At 42.2% G+C, this 19849-nt stretch overlaps 1 protein-coding gene across 1 annotated transcript in view; it reads right to left on the bottom strand.

The window, feature by feature from the left end:
* The window catches only part of LOC140212138 (protein ERGIC-53-like), a 124318-nt gene that overhangs the window by 92877 nt on the left and 11592 nt on the right, over positions 1-19849 (bottom strand). The window contains exons 2-6 of the mRNA XM_072282744.1: positions 17001-17155; positions 15993-16100; positions 12914-12975; positions 2935-3034; positions 650-773 (exon numbers count right to left, since the gene is read on the bottom strand). Of these exons, the coding sequence (XP_072138845.1) occupies positions 650-773; positions 2935-3034; positions 12914-12975; positions 15993-16100; positions 17001-17155 (549 nt within the window). The remainder of the gene's footprint in view (positions 1-649; positions 774-2934; positions 3035-12913; positions 12976-15992; positions 16101-17000; positions 17156-19849) is intronic.

The raw sequence follows: 19849 nt of genomic DNA, 5'->3' as shown, positions 1-19849 counted from the left end.
TATTTTCTTGTATTGATCAGAAACAATTTAAATCCAAAGGAAATGCAAACATTGGTAAGGTAGCATTCAGAGTTTATAAGATGCAAGTGAGGTCATGTTTGGAAGATTGGGTTCAGTTTTTGGCCAGTCTGCTATAGGAAACACGTCATTAAGCTACAAAGAGTGCAGAAAGGATTAACAAGGATGTTTCCAAGACACGAACGACTGAGTTGTAGAGAGAGAGCCTGGGCAGATTACCACTCAATTCATTGCAATAAAGCCAGAGAGAGACTGAGAGGTGATCTTACAGAGCCATATTAATCATGAAGGGCATCATTAGGGTGAATGCATGCAGTCTTCATCCCAAGCTTTGGGAATGAAGAACTAAAGGGCATAGTTTTAAGGTAAGACGGAAAAGATTTAATAGGAACCTGAAGGGTGCACAGCCATTGGTGCGTATATGGGATGAGCTTCAAAAGGAGGTGGTTGAGACAGGTACATCAAACTTGGGCAGGTGCGTGGATAGGAACATGGTCCAAGCATGGACAAATGAGACTAGCTTAAATACATTGTTCAGCATGTCTAGATGGGCTGAATGGCCCATTCCCCTGTTGTATGACTCTATGGCGATCACCATAAACATAACCAAACAGTGGCCACTGACACTCACCAGCAACTGCCCCTGTGGCTGCAGATACACCAAAGTGCCCATTCAGAGGCAGGTGCATGTCCGTGACTTCAGTACATAACTCGTAGTTCTCAGAGATATCAGTTCTCCCCAAATTCAGATAAACCTGCAGAGGAGGAGGGCAGAAATAAAGCATTGGCTACATTTTCCAAAACAACTCAGTAAAGCGTAACGCCCTGTACTCCTGTGCCAGAACAGAGTTAGTGTAACACTTTACAGCACTGGCAACCTGCATTCATTATCCGCCACTGTCTGTATGTAGTTTGTACGTTCTCCCCATGTCCTCATGCGTTTCCCCTGGGTGCTCGTTTCTTCCCACAGTCCAAAGACATCCAAGTTAGGGTTAGCGAGTTGTGGGCATGTTATGTTGGCACTAAAAAGAATGGTGACACTTGTGGGCCGCCCCCAGCACATCCTCAGACTGTGTTAGTTGTTGACGGCGTTGACATATTTCACTGTATATTTCAGTGTACACGTGACAAGCTAAGCTAAAATTTTCTTTGAAAGAACAGGGTCCCTCGGGAAGGTTGACAACTAACTTCCTGGACAAGTCTCAACTGCTGAGTGGAAAATTGGAGAGGAATTTCCCATGTCTTTTTCCACCACTCAGAATTAACTCCAGCTTTAAAAATCAGTTTTATGTGGCTCCAGGAGATCACACAGTTCTGGATGAGATACAGGACGCAAAATATATCAGAAACTCCAAAGGGTGAACGGGACGGACTAGAGCCATCGCTCAGTATTTTTATACAAGCTTTTAGGCAGACAGAATAAACAACTTTTAAAACAGCGACTTTGGCTAACTATACCTTTGGGTAAAGTCCTTCATTTCTGTGATTACACTGATATATGCTGAAGTCCTGAAATAATGAGAAATGATTATTCTGGATCAATTAGGTAAGGACGGGGTGATGATGAAGCCAATTTGGCACGTCACTGAAGATTGGAGCACATTTCTACAAAGATACAGTGGAGGGCATTCTGATTTGTTGCACCACTGCCTGTTACGGAGGCTCCAATGCACAGGATCAAAAGAGGCTGCAGGGGGCTGTAGCCTCGGCCTCCTCCATCACGGGCATACCCTCCCCACTGATGTCTTCAAAAATCAAGATGTCTTCAAAAGTGGTACCTCAAAAAGGCAGCATCCATCTCTCAGGGCCCTCACCATTTGGATATGCCCTTGTCTCACGACTATCATCTGGGAGGAGGTGCAGAAGCCTGAAGATCCACATTCAATCTTTTAACAACAGTTTCTTCCCCTCGGCCATCAAATGAATGATTCATAAACCCCTGAACATTACTCACTACTTTGCTGTCTTTATGCACTATTTAATCTTTATTTATATATCTCTTATTGTAATTTAAGTACTGCACTTTACTGCTATCAAAACAACAAATTTCCCAATATATGTCAGCAATAATATACTGTCCTGATTCTGATTCTGATTCTGGAGTTAGTTCAGGGAAGTGATGCTGAGGTAAGGCTTCTGCTGTGGGATCCTGACACTTTTGTGATGCAAAGGTTCTTTACAAGTCAAGAATGAAGCACAACACCTGTTGCTTATGGCTGTTTTATTCAGCGTTACAAGAACAAAGAATGAACAAAAGAGAGAGACGAGCGAACAAAGAAAAGACAAAGGAAAAAAGCAGCTGCGGCCGTCTCATACTCTGACCAGAGGTAACAAAGTTATAAACCTATAAAATAGCCAGATTCAGGTGGCATGACACCTGCTGCTGAAAACTACGATGTTTCTAGAGAAATGCAGAAGTAACTGTACCATAATTCCTGAAACATTCACTGAACAATTACAGATATGATTATGTGAGAATATAAGAAAGGAAAGGAAAGCTAAACTACAAGAAAAATAACAGTTCTACACCCTGATTCAACACTGCTCTGATATTGAATGATAGAGCAGGTATGAGGGGCATAAGGAATAGAAAGGGTAGGCCATTTGGCCCCTTGAGCTTGCTCTTGTCGTTCAAATCAACAGTGCATTACAGACAACAGTAATTTAATTTTGATTCTCTGGTCCAGCCAAAGGCAACTCTGAACCCAATACCAAACCATACCGGTTGTTCTCTAGCTCTGCCATCTGCATGAAAGAACAATGCTTTGAAGAAAGAAAGAGAGAAAGAAAGAAAGAGATATAGGCTCTAACGAAGCCAAGAGGAAGCAGGAAACATGTCAAAACACAGAACTGTCAACTAATAGGCAAGCACAGACTTTGAAAGGCAAAATTAATTACCATTGTAGAGTTGCCTACCTGCAGCGTCTTCCGGTAATAGCGTATCCTGGCTCGGACAGCGTGATAACTGTTGCGATAATCCCGCAAACACGTACCCAAAGCCTGCCCGGCACCATCACTATCAGGTTGGATTGAAAGACAAATGTGTTGGACAGTTTTATTCATTGTAACTGAAGTGGATGAGCTAGTTCATAAAGCAAAAGTTCTCGTTTCAAAGCTACTTCAACGTACAATAGGAATATGGTAATGAAAACATGACAGGAAAAAAACCACTCGGCCCACAGAGTTCATGCTAGCTGAAAATGGAGTCACTTCCATATTAATACCCGCAATGTTAAATGGATTGGGAAATTAAACCCAATTAAATTTGGGATTAAAAAGATGACATCAATGAGCAAGGTTTAATCAACATGGATTGTAGATTTGGACTCCAATTCAGATTTATGACAGGTTTTATTTCTTTGTTCAGGTAGGACTCAGAGTTGCTCTGGCAGTACCAGAGAATCAAAGTTAAAGTTCTGCCGAAGGGTTTCGGCCTGAAATGTCGACTGTGCCTTTTTCCATAGATGCTGCCTGGCCTGCTGAGTTCCTCCAGCATTTTGTGAGTGTCATTTAAATTACTGTTGTCTAGTTCTGGTTGCTCTTGTTTTTGTTACTACTATTTGGCAATTTTTGAATTAGGCGGCCTGTAGCTAATGAAAACTGAGCTGAACTGAACTGAAATAAGCATTTTGTGTTTTATATTCTGTGTTTTCAATATGGTTTTTGTTTCCATTTGTGTGATTTCTTTGTGCGTGGGGGGGTAGGGGATTTGACATTTGATGTGTTTTTTTTTGAATGGGTTGGTTCCATGGTTCTTTGTCTCATGACTGTCTGTGGGAAAGACAAATTTCAGGGTTGTATACTCTATACATACTTTAATAATAAATGTACTTTGAACTTCAAAATGTGTATGGAATCACAGATATCCTTTAGGGAAGGCATTCTGCCGCCATAACCAGTCCGACCTACATACAACTCCTGTCCTAGAGCAATGTGGACCCAGTGGGCCACTCAGATCAATGTGCTGTCAGAATTGGTAATAAATCCTTGATTTCGCGGGGAAAAAAATGTCGAGAACCAAAAGAAAATTCAAATTTCTACAAAATACCAATATACAGATTGGATGGTCAAAGGAGATGCAAGAGATTGCAGCAAATCATACACACAAAAGATTCTGCAGATGATGGAAATCCAGAGTAACACACAGAAAACGCTGGATGAACTCAGCAGGTCAGGCAGCATCGGTGGAGAGGAATAAAGATCCGACATTTCTGGCCGAGACCCTTCTTCGGGACAGGAAAGAAAGGGGGAAAAAGGCAGGATAAGAAGGTGGGTAGAGAGGGAAGCAGAACAAGCTGGAAGATAATAGGTAAAGTCAGTTGAGGGGGAGAGGTTGAAGTGAGAAGTTGGGAGACAATTGGCGGAAAAGGTAAAGGGGCCAATGCTGGAATCTGGAGCAACAAATAATCTGCTGGAGGAACTCACTAGGTTAGACACCATCATCTGTGGGAGGAGAGGAAAGGGAAGGTTGACGTGTTGTGTCCTGTTAGTAGGTTTTGACATAATATATTGACCTTGTCATGACCTTTCACATTGTCTGCCTGCACTGTACCTTCTCTGCAAGACTTTACTCTGCATTCTGTTATTGTTTTCCCTTGTACTACCTCAATCTACAGACGTAATTAAATATTTTTTATGGATGGTATGCAAAATAAAGTTTTCCACTGCACGTTGGTACATGTGACAATAATAAACCAATTTACATTTCCTTTCTTTCCTTCCATAGGTGCTGGCCCACCCCGTGAGTGCGATGTTCAAAGCTTGAGAAGTGAAATATCTTGGAAATGGAGGGTGAGCAGCCTGAAGTCGTGGTACATATTGGTACCAATGATACAAGCAGAAAAATGGGAGGAGGTCCTGAAAACAGAATACAGGGAGTTAGGAAGGAAGCTGAGAAGCAAGACTTCAAGGTTGGCAATCTCAGGATTGCTGCCTGTGCAACAGTGAGGATAGGAATAGAGTGAGGTGGCAAATAAACGCTTGGCAGAAGAATTGGAGCAGGGGGCAGGGATTCAGATTTTTGGGTAATTGAAACCTCTTCTGGTGCAGGTATGACTTGTACAAAAGGGACAGATTGCACTTGAATCCAAGGAGGACCAATATCCTTGTGGGTAGGTTTACTAGAGCTATTGGGAGTTGTTTAAACTAATATGGCAAGGGGATGGGAACCAGTATGATACAGCTGAGGATGAGCCAGCAGGTTTACAAGTAGATGATGTAATATGTAATATGAACACAAGGAAGGACAAGCCAATGTTTGGGTACAACTGCAGACGGAGCAAAGAGTTAAGCTGTACCACAGAGGCAAAATTCAAAAGGGCAAAGAATGCAGGACTGAGGTGCTCTATTTAAATACACGTAGTACTCGGAATAAGGTGGACGAACTTATGGCGCAATTAGAAATTGGTCGGTCTGACGTTGTGGACATCACTGAGTTGTGGCTAAAAGAAGGCTTAACATCAAAGGATGTACTTTGTATGAAAGGACAGACAGGAAGGCATAGGTAGTGGTGTGGCTCTGTTGGTAAGAGATGGAATTACATCTTTAGAAGAGGTGACTTGGGTCAGAGAATGTTGAATCTTTAGTGGGTGGAGTGAAGAAACTACAAGGGCAAAAAAAAATTATGGGAATCATATACGGGCCTCCCAATAGTAGTCAGGATGTGGGTTTGAGATTGCAAAGGGAGCTGGAGATGGCACGTAATAAGGGTAATGTCACAATTTGTAATGGGGGACTTCAATATGCAAAGGGATTGGGAAAATCAGGTTGGTGTCAAGATTCAGGGGAGAAGATTTAGGACAGAGATGAGGAGAAACTGTTTTTCCCAGAGAGTGGCAAATCTGTGGAATTCTCTGCCCAGGGAAGCAGTTGAGGCTTAAATATATTTAAGAAACAGTTTGATAGGTTTTTACGTAGCAGGGGAATTAAGGGTCATGGGGAAAAGGCAGGTAGATGGAGCTGAGTTTACGGACAGATCAGCCATGATCTTATTGAATGGCGGGGCAGGCTCGATGGGCCGGATGGCCTACTCCTGCTCCTATTTCTTATGTTCTTATGTGTCAGATTGCAGGAGAAGGAATTTGTTGAATGCCTACGAAATGGCTTTTTAGAGCAGCTTGGGTGTTGTGTAATAACTCAGATTTTATTAAGAAGCTTATCGTATAGAAACCCTAAGGAGGCAGTGATCAAAATATGATTGAATTCATACTGCAATTTGAGAGGGAGAAGCATAAGTCACATATATCAGAATTGCAATGGAATAAAGGGAATTACAGAGACATGAGAGAGGAGCTTGCCCATGTAGAATGGAGAAGGATACTGGCAGGGACGATGGCAGAACAGAGGTGGCTGAAGTTTCTGTGAATATTTCACAAGGCACAGGATAGATATGTCCCACAGAAAGTTGTTCTCAAATGGCAGGGTTTGGCAACTGCAGCTGACAAGGGAAATGAGGGACTGCATTAAGGCCAAGGAAAAGGCATAAAAGGTACTGTAGCAAAAGTGAGTGGAAGTTGGAGAATTGGGAAGTTTTTAAAATCCAACAAAAGGCAATCTAAAAAGTTATAAGAAGGGAAAAGATGAAATATGAGGGCAAACAAGCCAATAATATAAAGCCAGATACTAAAAGCTTTTTCAGTTATATAAAGAGTAAAAGGGAGGTGAGAGTTGATATTGAACCACTGGAAAATGATGCTGGTGAGGTAGTAATGGGGGACAAAGAAATGGCAGACGAACTGAATGGGTACTTTGCATCAGTCTTCACTGTGGAAGACACTAGCAGTGTGCCAGAAACCTGTTGAGTGTCAGGGAGCAGGAGTGCGTATTATTGCTAACACAAAGGAAAAAGTGCTGGAAGGTCTTAAGATGGATAAGTCACCTGGACCAGATGGATTACATCCCAGAGTCCTGAGAGAGGTTAATGAAGAGATAACGGATGTATTGGTCATGATCGTTCAAAAATCACTTGATCCTGGAATAGTCCTGGAGGACTGCGAGATTGCAACTGTCACTGCACTCTTTAAGAAGGGAGAAAGGCAAAGGAAGGAAATTATAGAGCAGTCAGTGGTTGGGAAAGTGTCTATTATTAATGAGGAGGTTTCGGGGTACTTGGAGACTAAAGATAAAATAAGTCAAAGTCAGCATGGTTTCTGTCAAGGGAAAGCTTGCCTGACAAATCTGTTAGAATTGTTCAAGGAAGTAACAAGCAGGTGGACAAAGGAGAGACAGTGGATGCCATTTACTTGGACTTTTGGAAGGTACTTGATGAGGTGCCTCACATGAGACTGCTTAACAAGAAAAATCATATGGTGTTACAGGAAATATATTGGCACGGATAGATGGGTGACAGGCAGGAGGCAGCAAGTGGGAATAAAGGGGGCCTTTACCAGTTGGCTGCCGGTGACTAGTGGTGTTCCTCAGGTCAGTATTGGAACCGCTACTTTCCACATTGTTTGTCAATGATTCAGGTAGTGGAATTGTTGGCTTTGTGGCAAAGTTTGTGGATGATTAGAACATAGGTGGAGGAGTAGGTAACACTGAGGAAGCAATGTGATTGCAGCAGGACCTAGACAAATTGGAAGAATGGGCAAAAAAGTGGCAGATGGAATACAGTGTTGGGAAATGTATGATAATGCATTTTGATAAAAGGAACAATACTGCAGACTAATGGGGAGAAAATTCAAACATCGGAAGTGCAGAGAACTTGGGAGTCCTTGTGCAAGACTCCCAGAAGTTTAATACAAAGGTTGAGTCTGTGGTAAATTAGGCAAATGCAACGCTGACATTTATTTCAAGGGGAGAATAGAATATAAGACAAGGAGTTATTGCTGAAGCTTTATAAGTGATAGTCAGGCCACACTTAGAGTACTGTCAACAGTTTTGAGCCTCTTATCTCAGAGTGGATGTACTATCATTGGAGAGAATCCAGAGGAGGTTCACGAGGATAATTCCAGGAATGAAGGGGTTAACATACAAAGACTGTCTGACAACTTTGGGCCTGAATTTAGAAGAATGTGTGGGGATATCATTGAAACCTACTGAATGTTGGAAGGACTAGATAAGGTGGATGTGGAGAGGACGTTTCCTCTGGGGGGGGGGGGGGGTATCCAGAACTAGAGGGCACAGCCTCAAAGTTGAGAGCCAAACTTTTAGAACAGAAGTAAGGAGGATAGTTTTAGCCAAAGAGTGGTGAATCTGTGGAATGCTCTGCTGGACTGCAGTGGAGGTCAAGTCCGTGGCTATATTTAAAGCAGAAGTTGATAAATTCCTGAATGGTCAGGGCACCAAGGGATACGGTGAGAGGGTAGGTGTATGCAGTTGAAGAGGATCTGGGATCAGCCATGATGAAATGGCAGAGCAGATTTGATGGGCTGAATGGCCTAATACTGTTCCTATGTCTTATAGAAACCAGGAAATTGGGGACCTCTAGCAATGCACTCTAATTGCTGGAGGAACTCAGCAGGGCAGACAGCATCTATGAAGGAGAATAAACAGTTGACAATTTGCACCGAGACTCTTCACCAGCACTGGATTGGTGCAAAGAGAGTGGGGGAGGGTGGGCATTCCAGAGGGAGTGAGGTTCAAACAGCAGAGTAAAGTGGTAAAGTCAAGACGGTTGACGTCTCATTGGCAATTATAGATGAAGAGATCCAGGGCCGGCAGAAGGCTATGGTAACATCCTATGTGTGGTGACAATTGTGGGCTACCCCCAGTACATCCTTAGGTTGTGTTGGTTGTTAATACAAATGACGCCTTTCGCAGTGTGTTTCAATATACATGAGATAAATAAATTAATCTGAATGTGGTTAATTATTGTCATGTGTACCAAGATAAAGTAAAATGCTTGTCTTGCATACTGTTCATACAGATCAAATCATTACACAGTGCAGAGAGCTAGAATAAGGTAAAACAATAACAATGCAGAATGAAGTGTAATAGCTACTCAGAAAGTGCGTGCAAGTATACAGGACTGTGCAAAATTCTTTATGCAGAAATATAGAGCTAAGGTGCCTAAGAATCTTTGCATAGTACTGAAGTAATTTTATATATAGGACTGTACTGCTGCCACAAAAAAATTGAATTTCCTGACACGTGAGAGTGATGATAAACCTGATTATGATATAGAAACATATAGAAACATAGAAAATAGGTGCAGGAGTAGGCCATTCGGCCCTTCGAGCCTGCACCGCCATTTATTATGATCATGGCTGATCATCCAACTCAGAACCCTGCCCCAGCCTTCCCTCCATACCCCCTGATCCCTTTAGCCACAAGGGCCATATCTAACTCCCTCTTAAATATAGCCAATGAACTGGCCTCAACTGTTTCCTGTGGCAGAGAATTCCACAGATTCACCACTCCCTATGTGAAGAAATTTTTCCTAATCTCGGTCCTAAAAGGCTTCCCCTTTATCCTCAAACTGTGACCCCTTGTTCTGGAATTCCCCAAGGGGTCAGGGAGAGGAGAATCATGGTTAGGAAAAGGGGAAGGGTGAGGGAAACACCAGAGAGACATTCTGTAATGATCAATAAATCAATTGTTTGGAACCAAACGACGTTACACCTGTGCCTCCTCCACAACCCACCTCCACCCCAGCACTCCTTCTCTGCCACCTGTCTCACACCCCACCCACACCATTCGCAACATCCTTTGCTCCCGCCAGATTTACAAACTCGCTTTCCACTCCACGTTGACAAATACAGTACTGTGCAAAAGTCTTATGTGCCCTAGATATATACTGTATATATACCCAAGACTTTTGCACAGTACTGTGTGATGCAGTGCAAGATCATAATGAGGTGAGAGTCCATTTTATTGTACAAGAGGATCACTCCAGAGTCTGATAGTGTGGGAAAGAAAGTTAACTCCAGCTGCTCTCCAAGCTGACCAATCGGTTGCTTGGTAACAGCTCAAAATATGAGCAACGAAACAACTCGACACACATCCAGCTATCAGTAAACTGAGAACTCTTCTTTGGAAATTATGATCCAAAAGCTTTAAAGGTTAATGTTATAGTGACTGTCCATTTTTTCGTGATAAGGTTTTTCACAGACGTTTAGGACTCACAGAGCATTCGATAGACAACTAAGTTATAATTGCAATGCAAGAAGCTCAGCAGACAATAATAGCACACTTATTAGTTTTAGTGAATGGAAAGCAAAATTAAAAGTACAGGTGAGATATGAAAACAAACTTAACGTTGGAAACATTCAGAAGGTCAGAAAGCATATGGAGGAGAAAGGGGATTAACATTAATATTCATCAGCCTGAAATATTAAGCCTTTCTCTCATCATAGATGCTGCCTGACCATCTGCGTACTTTGTTTTTAAAACAATTTTAGAAAATGATTAATTAAGTAACAGGAAAACAGTTTCTTAAAACATGCTGCCAGGGGTGATGGTTGTCGTGGCTATCCCTCGAGGTGGGCACTTCAGTGTGCTATTATTGTCTGCTGAGCTTCGTTCTGTTGATCTACTTATGGGCTCTCAAGTGGCTTATGAGTCCAATCTTGGCTTTGAAAGTTCTTCCGCATTCAGGACAGGTAGTTCCAGATGGCAGATCGGGCTTTGGTTGTTGCTGCCTCTCTTAAACACAAAATAATCTGCAGATGCTGGGGTCCGAAGGGTTCCGGCCCGAAACGTCGACCAATCTTTTCCACGGATGCTGCCCGACCTGCTGAGTTCCTCCAGCGTGTTGTGAGTGTTGCTGCCTCTCTTTCCATTTTCTTCTCTTTTCTTCTAATTCTGCACATCTGTTGGTTTCGAAAGTTGCTGTTCCTTCTCGGATGATGGCTTGCCAGAGTTTCCTGTCCTTGGCAATGGTTTCCCAACTGTTGATGTCGATATTACATTTCTTCATGTTGGCTTTTAAGACGTCTTTGAATCTTTGAATCTCTTCTGTAAAAGAAGGCCTCTTTCACGTTTGCCTTCTTTAAGCTGGGAGTAGAAGATTTGTTTCGGCAGACGTTCATCTTTCATCTGAGCAACATGACCGCTCAATCTTAGTTGGTTCTTGATGACATAGGCTTCAATGCTTGTTGTTTTTGCTTCATTTAGCATGCTGAAGTTGGCTCTTCTATCTTCCCAGCTGATATTTAAGATGTTTCAAAGACAGCGTTGATGGAACTTTTCAAGTGCCTTCAGATTTCGTCAGTATGTTGTCCAGGTTTCTGATGCATACAGGAGCGTTGGGATTACCACTGCTTTGTACACTAACATTTTAGTGTCTGTTCAGATGTCACGATCATGAAAGACTCTCATTAGAGGCAGATACATTAGGGGCATTTAAGAAACTCTTAAATAGGCACACAGATGACAGAAAAATGGAGGGCTATGTAGGAGGAAAGGGTTAGAATGACCATAGATTGACTAAAAAGTCTGGGAAACATTGTGGAAGTAAAGTTGAAGGAAGATCAACAAGCCTCAGGTGAGCAAAGGAAATGCTTCAAAGCTAAGATCAAAAATCAGCCTGAAGAAATTCAACATTACAGCTAAAATCTGGGAAGACATTGCGCTCACTAGATACACCTGGGGGAAATGTGTTCAGGAGGGAGCTGCGCTACATGAGATCGATCTCTGATGTACCACAGAGAACAAGCTTCAGCTGCGAAAGGAGACTGAACAACCAAAAGACCCAAACAGTAACTACAGTCAGTACTTACTCTTGCCCACACTGCACCAGATTATGTGGATCCTAGACTGGCCCGAGGGCCCACCAATAGGCAAACCCATGGGAGAACGTCATACTCGAGTCGAGAGATTGCTCTACTACTACCACTCCATTGTGGGCTGAAGGGCCTGCAATGTGCTGTGGTGTTCTATGTTCTGAAATCTGGGGATATTTCCACTCCTCAGAGGTAGTGTACCATCTTCTGCATCCATTCCAACCGAGCAGAAGGGAACTCATTCTCATCAGAACGCGGCACCTCCAACACTGCAGCCCTCTCTCAGTGATGCCCTGGGGTTCCTGCCATCTTGGTAATGCTCCAGTCTCAAGACTGGCATTCGAATCCACAAACACCCAACCCAGGAGCTGAGAGCGTTATTGACCCAGTTACAAATCGAAACATGGTAAACCCTCCTCTCAACTCTAACTCAGCCTCAGGCACAAAATGCAGTTGTAATTGGAGTCCACCCTCCTTGAAAGGGAAAATTATGGAAAAAAAAAGAATGATGGCTAAATACCCATCCAAGGACAAACTTCAATAAGACCATGAGACACAGGAGCAGAATTAGGCCATTCAGCCCATCGAGTCTGCTCCACCATTCCAACATGGCAATCCCGGATCCTACTCAATTCCATACGCCTGCCTTCTCCCCATATCCTTTGATGCCCTGACTGATCAGGAAACGATCAACTCCCGCCTTAAATATACCCACGGACTTGGCCTCAACCGCAGTCTGTGGCAGAGAATTCTACAGATTCAGAAATGTGAGGCAGCATGGTGGCGTCGTGGTTAGCGTAACACTGTTGCAGTGCCAGCGACCGGGGTTCAAATCCCATTGTCCAAAGGAGTTTTACATTCTTCCCGTGATCACATGGGTTTCTTCCAGATGCTCCAGACTCCTGCCACATTCCAAAGACGTACGGTTAGGGTTAGTGAGTTGTGGGCTATATTGACACTGGAAACATGGTGACACTTGCGGGCTGCCCAGCACAATCCTCACTCATTTGATTTGACACAAATGGCACATTTCACTGTATGTTTTGATGTACATGTGACAAATAAGACTAATCTTTTTCTTTATTTCTCTGTCTCATCTCTATATATTAAAACAAATTTAAGGGAAATTTGCAAAGATGCCTTTGATTTCCTACAAGTTTCAGCAGAGAGATCAATTACTTTTCAAATCAATCATTTCACAACTTAACACCAATGATAAAATAACAACTTACTTCAAGTGATCATATGTGAGCTTCCCATCATTTCCCACCACGAGTACAATTGGATTGTTTTGCTAGAAGGCATAGAGAGAAGGCAAACTTCAGGAAACTTCCAGCTTATGGTTCCATTTCAACACTGAACTGGTTCCACAACTCATGGACTCACTTTCAAGGACTCTATTAACTCATGTTCTCAGTATTATTTATTATTGTTTGGTCTTTTTTGTATTTGCACAGTTTGTCTTCTTTTGCACAATGGTTGTTTGTCAGTTTGTGTGTAGTTTTTCATCGATTCTATTGAATTCCCTTGTTCTACTGTGAATGCCTGCAAGAAAATGGATCTCAGTGTATATGTACTTTGATAATGAATTTACCCTGAACTTTGAGACAGCAAAGATCAATGATCAATGTGCAACAAAATCCCAGCATTCTAAAGGCGATAATCCATCCAAATCAAGGACTTCATCACCTGCCCTCCCAGTAGTGTCACCTCACACAACGAGGAGCCCTATGGTCAGTCTTCCCAATGGATACAGAATTACAGCTCTTGGCATCAGCTTCCTACAGCCCCAGAACTGGGAATATGCTCCTACAAACTATAGTACAAGAGGCCCAGCTTTATTCTTCTGATACCCTAAGTCTAATCATCGACCTTCATCGTTGTTACCCACACTGGCATTTGAACCTAGCCACAAAAGGATTTTTTTTAATCTTCGTTTTCTAAATCTTTAGTAAGAGTATTGCAACTTCACTGCATTTTCCATACCTGCCCCTTAAACAAAATGTGTATTCTCCCACTCTGAATTTGACAGGGTGGGCTTATTCACATAATCTCACTCTTCAATGTTATTTTACTGGAATACACGTGATCACTTCTCCCTCATTCAAACCATTTCACACCACTCTTCTGGGATTCGAGTTCACAATTGTTCTTCCAAAGTGGATAATATTACCCTTCTCCTTCAATATTCATCACCCTCTTCCTTACAAGTGCCCAATTTCATTCACTTTTCTTTAATTATACACAAAGCACTGTGGTCACCATCTCCCCAAACAATCTCTTACCTTTCAGTTATCTGCCTACCTTCCTGAACTCCACAAACCACCTCACAGTACAGGGGATACTCACTTGACCCATATTCACAGTGCCCCGCACCCAAAGAAATCCTCTTCAATTACATTTTCCTGGTTCCCCATCTTGGTTGAAGTACATTGTCCAAGCACCTGGTCAAAGTACCTCACCTTCCCAGATGACCTACAGCTCAGTCCAGTCATAGAGTGCAGAGGCAATTCCTATGATCCGTGCTGTTTCCATAACAACCACAAGCACCTACCTACACTAATCCTCTTTACCAGCACTTGGGCCATAGCCCTATATTCCTTGGCAATTCAAGTGCTCGTCCAGATATTTCCATTCTGAGGTAATTAAAACCTCCTGTGATTAAAAGCTTAATGCTCATATCCGTGTTATGTCTCAAGCTCTTTTCCATTTTATATCACCGCTGTCAGGCAGACAAACAATATCTTATGCAACACTAATCTAAAAAGTTCTCGACACCTCTAAAAAAAAATCCTTCCAACAGACTTGCATTAGAAGCCAGACAGCAGCCATTGTTTGGTGTTGACTGTCACTGTCAGCTTATATATTCTTGCAACAACACTTCAGTTGGTGCGGATTCCAGCATTTACATACATTACAATTACTGTTTGATGTGCAGCACCACAGAACACAGGCACTCAGTACAAACCTCTGTCTAAAGATCCGGATTTGATACTTGTTCTAATGGGCCACACAAATTCTTCATTTTTTTTTGTTTTATTTCCAAAATAAACTTTGTTTATAGACCATTAGACCATAAGATACAGAGCAGGATTAGGTTATTTGGCCCATCAAGTCTGCTCCACCATTTCATCACAGCCGTTCCATTTTCCCTCTCAGCCCCAACCTCCTGCCTTCTCCCATATCCCTTCATGCCCTGACTAATCAAGTATCTATCTACCTCCGCCTTAAATATACACAATGACTTGTGTCCGTTCCATTTGACTATGGCTGATTTATTTTCCGTCAATACCATTCACCTGCCTTCTCTCCATAATCTTTGATACCCTTACTAATCAAGAAACTATCAACCTCTGCTTTAAATATACACAATGATTTGGCCTCCACAGCCATCTCTGGCAATGAGTTCCATAGATTCAATATCCTCTGGCTAAAGAAATTCCTCCTAATCTCTGTTCTAAAGGGACATCCTTGTATACTGAGGTTGCACCCTCTGGTCCTAAACTCCCCCATTTTAGCAAACATACACTCAATGTCCCCCCCTCATTCTTCTAAATTCCAGCGAGTATAGGCTCAGCTCCATCAAATGCTCAACATACAATGTGAACACTTTCAGTCTCTAGATCGTTCTTGTGAACCTCCTCTGGACCACCTCTAATGCCAGCATATCTTTTCTCAGATAAGGGGTCCAAAATTGCTCAAAATACTCCAAGTGCAGATTGACCGATGCCTTATAAAACCTCAGTATTATATCCTCACTTTTATAAACAAACAAATAAATAAATAAAATATTCTAATCATCTGAAAATGAATGCTGACATTGCATTTGCCTTCCTTACTGCCAACTCAGTCTGCAAGTTAACTTTCAGGGAATCCTGCGCTAGGACTCCCAAGTTCCTTTGCACCTCCGATTTCTAAATTCCATCCCGAATTAGATAATAGTCTACACCTCTATTCCCTTGAGCAAAGTGCATGACCATACACTTCCCTACACTATAATTCATCTGCCTCTTCTTTGTCCATTCTCATAATCTGTTGAAGACCTTCTGCAGACTCCCTGCTTCCTCAACATTGCCTGTCCCTCCACCTATCCTTGCACCGTCCACAAACTTGGCCACAAAGCCATCAATTCTGTCATCCAGATTGCTTTGCTGACGTCTGCCAAGGGAAATAGGTCACTATACATCCCCCTCCCACACACAAACTCAACAATTTTCAATAACTTTACCGACCTGGATTAACCGCCTTTTATTACTTCACAAAAACTAATTCAGCAAAATTCATGCCCTGGACAGTTGTAGTTGTACTCACACTGTTGTCGTTGTCAAAAGTATCAAAGAAAACGCCCACGCCGTGCCAGTGGTCAGCCGCTCCAAAGACGGGTCCAGTTGGCCCTTTCTCGCTGGTGTACCAAAGGGCCTGAAATAGTAGCAGCAGTTACAAGGTCATCGATTACTACAGCACAGAAAGAAAATGATTCCAGGATTGAATGGCTTGTCATATGAAAAGAGTTTGATGGCTCTGGGACTGTATTCACTAGAATTCAGAAGAGTAAGGGGTGACCTCATTGAAACCTATCAAATGGTAAAAGGCCTTGATAAAGTGGATGTGGAGAGAATGTTTCCTTTGGCGGGAGAGTCTAAGACCAAAGGACACATCCTCAGAGTAGAGGGGCATCCTTTTAGAACAGAGATGAGGAGGAAGTTTTTTAGCCAGAGGTGGTGAATCTGTGAAATTCTTTGCCACAGGCAGCTGTGGAGGCCAAGTCTTTATGTGTAATTAAGGCAGAGGCTGATAGATTCTTGATTGGTCAGGGCATGAAGGGATACAGGGCAAAGGCAGGAGATTGGGGCTGACAGGAAAATTCCATCAGCCACAATGAAATGGTGGAGCAGATGCGAAGGGCGAAATGGTCTTAGTGAGAGATGTCAGAGGAAAATGGCCAGACTAGTTCAAGCTGACAGGAAGGTGACAGTAACTCAAATAACCATATGTTACATCAGTGGTGTGCAGAAGAACATCTCTAAATGCACAACACGTCGAACTTCGGATGGGCTACAGCAGAAGACGACAAACACACACTCAGTGCTCACTTTATCAGGTTAGGAGATATCCAATAAAGACACCACCGAGTGTATATTAAGTATGCTGTTAAAAACAACTAAGTATTTCACTGTATCTCTGTGACAATAATAAACCAATATGGAAACAACAATTACAATTTTAAAACTGTCATAGACTCTACCCCATAAGTCACAAACGGTAACGGATTCCGGAAAGCGGTAAACACTAAGGCCAGAGGCCAACATGGAAACGCACCAGCCCGTCAGCGCCAAATCGATTTCTGCCAACGATCCGAAAAGCAACCTCCACTTCCCAGTTTTCAAAAGCTACCCTATTTTTGGTCCAAACAGATCCACTTTGGCTTCGTAGCGAAGGCACAATTCGGACTTGGTCTAAACTTGGAAGGGCATCTGAAAAATAACGGAATGGAAATGGTTATAGCTACTGTACAAGAAAGCTGGTTGTGTAACAGGGTGAGTGCGATCAATGAGAATATCAGAATCAGGTTTATCACTATTGAAATATTGTCATGGCATTTGTTAATTTGTGGCAGCAGTACAGTGCAAAATGGAAAAAAAAAATCACCAATTACATTAAAATTTTTTAAAATACATCAATAGTGCAAAAGAGGAATAGTGAGTAAGTGTTCATGGACCATCTAGGAATCTGAGGGCAAACGAGAAGAAGTTAGTGCTAAAGGACTGAGCGTGTGCCTTCAGGCTGCTGCATCTCCTTCCTGATGGCAGCAATGAGAAGAGGGAATGTCCCAGATGGTGAGGGTAGAAAAATATTAGGGACATTCTACCTTTACGTTGTTACTTTAATGCACCAAGTATCGGGGTATGGAGGGCTATGTGACTGTAGGGCGATGGAACTAGACTGAATAATGGTTCCGCACAGACTAGATAGACCGAAGGGCCTGATTCTGTGCTCTACTATTCTATGACTCTAAATATAGAGAATCTCCTATTTTAATCCTGGATAAGGTTCGTTGCAGCATGTTGTACAAAAACAACATTTAGATGTAGTCATAGCAACATTTATTGGATTAGACAGACCTGGCTGCTTTTATTAGTGTGACAGGCTATAATCGTATTACAGGTCCCAATCTGAAATCAGTAATCATGCTACCCAGCACAGAAGGAATCACCACTTTGTAGAATAAAAACCTTCTATTTTGTATTCCATCTTTGGGTGGTGGATTTCTAAACAGAAGTCTACCTTGAAAGGAAATCAGTGGATGCAGAGAAGACCTGTGAAGTTGGTCCAGTGTTAGGAGGGTTCACATAGATTACACCAGATAATGCAATGAAATATTTGGCAAAAAGGTTTCCTTAGTCAAAATATAGCTAGAATAAAGATTTCCATTTTAAAATAATCCATGGGACATAGTTGATAATAAAGTAGGCAAAATGCAATGTTAGCATTTACTTTAAGAAAGCTAGAATATAAAAGGACGTACGACTGAGGCTTTATAAGATATTGGTCAGACAACATTTGGAATATTGTGAGCAATTTTGTGCCCCGTTTCTGATGAAAAGTCCTCGGAGTGGGTCCAAAGGAGGTTCATAAGAATAGTTCTAAGAACGAAAAGCTTAATGTTTGGGGAGAATTTAAAGTCCCTGGAATTCAGAAAGAGATGCACGGGGTGGGGCTGGGGATCTTATTAAAACCTACTGGATATTGAAAAGGTTGGAGAGAGTGGATGCATGGAGAAGATTTTGAAAGGGATAGATAAGATAGAAGTAGGAAAATTGTTTTCATTGGTAGGTGAGACTAGAACTAGGGGACATTGCCTCAAGATTCAGGGGAGAAGATTTAGGACGGAGATGAGGAGAAATTGTTTTTCCCCAGAGAGTGGTGAATCTGTGGAATTCTCTGCCCAGGGAAGCAGTTGAGGTTTCTTCACTACATATATTTAAGATACAGTTAGATAGATTTTTTCATTGTAGGGGAATTAAGGGTTATGGGGAAAAGGCAGGTAGATGGAGCTGAGTTTACGGACAGATCAGCCATGATCTTATTGAATGGCAGGGCAGGCTCGATGGGCCGGATGGCCTACTTCTGCTCCTTTTTCTTATGTTTCTTATTGATAGGACAGTCTATGATCAGAGGGCACAGCCTCAGAATAAAGGGACAGCTGTAAAATTCATTGTCACATAGGACGTGGGCAAGTTTTTGGCAGATTCTGATAGATTCTTGACGGAGCACAAGACATGGGTGCAGAATTAGGCCACCAGCCCATCAAGTCCACACTGCCATTTGATCATGTCTGATCTATCTTCCCTCTCAATCCCATTCTCCTGCCTTCGCCCCATAATCTGGGACACCCTTAGTAATCAAGAACCTACCAACCTCTGCTTTAAATATACTAAATGACTTGGCCTCCACAGCCGCCTGAATGAATTCCACTGATTAACCACCCTCTGGCTAACAAAATTCCTCCTCATCTCTGTTCTAAAGGGAACATCCTTGAATTCTAAGGACGTACCCTCTGGTCCTAGACTGTCCAAGCTTTGGAAACATCCTTTTCACATACAAGCTGATGATTAAGTGTTGCGGGGAGAAGGCAAGAGGTAGGGTTTAAAAAATTGTGGCATGTTATATTAGCGCCAAGAGCGTGTGCAACACTTGTGGGCTGCCCCCAGCACATCCCTGTGTTGTGTTGGTCACTGACACAAATGACGGATTTCACTTCATGTTTCAATGTACTGTACATGTGGCAAATCTTTAAAAATATTTAACTTTAAAATTTTACCCACATCTAAGAAAATAGATGGATATGAGATTAATGCAGGAAAATGGCACTGAGGCAAAAGATATTTTGCGAATTCATCATTATTTAATGTAATTTCCTGTACACAAGTATAAAGGAGGACAGAATAATTGTTACTCCGGATCTGATGCAGCACAAGGAAAACACAAAGGATAAAGAACACAGTAGTAATAATAATAATAATAATAATAGGTAACTTAGAAACATAGAAAACCTATAGCACAATATAGGCCCTTTGGCCGACAATGCTGTGCCAAACGTACTGACTTTAGAAATTACCTAGGGTTACCCAGAGCCCTCTATTTTTCTAAGCTCCATGTGACTATCC

The sequence above is a fragment of the Mobula birostris genome, chromosome 18 (assembly GCF_030028105.1).
Source record: "Mobula birostris isolate sMobBir1 chromosome 18, sMobBir1.hap1, whole genome shotgun sequence".
Classification (NCBI taxonomy): Eukaryota; Metazoa; Chordata; class Chondrichthyes; order Myliobatiformes; family Myliobatidae; genus Mobula; species Mobula birostris.
This window is presented reverse-complemented; position numbering and strand designations above follow the sequence as displayed.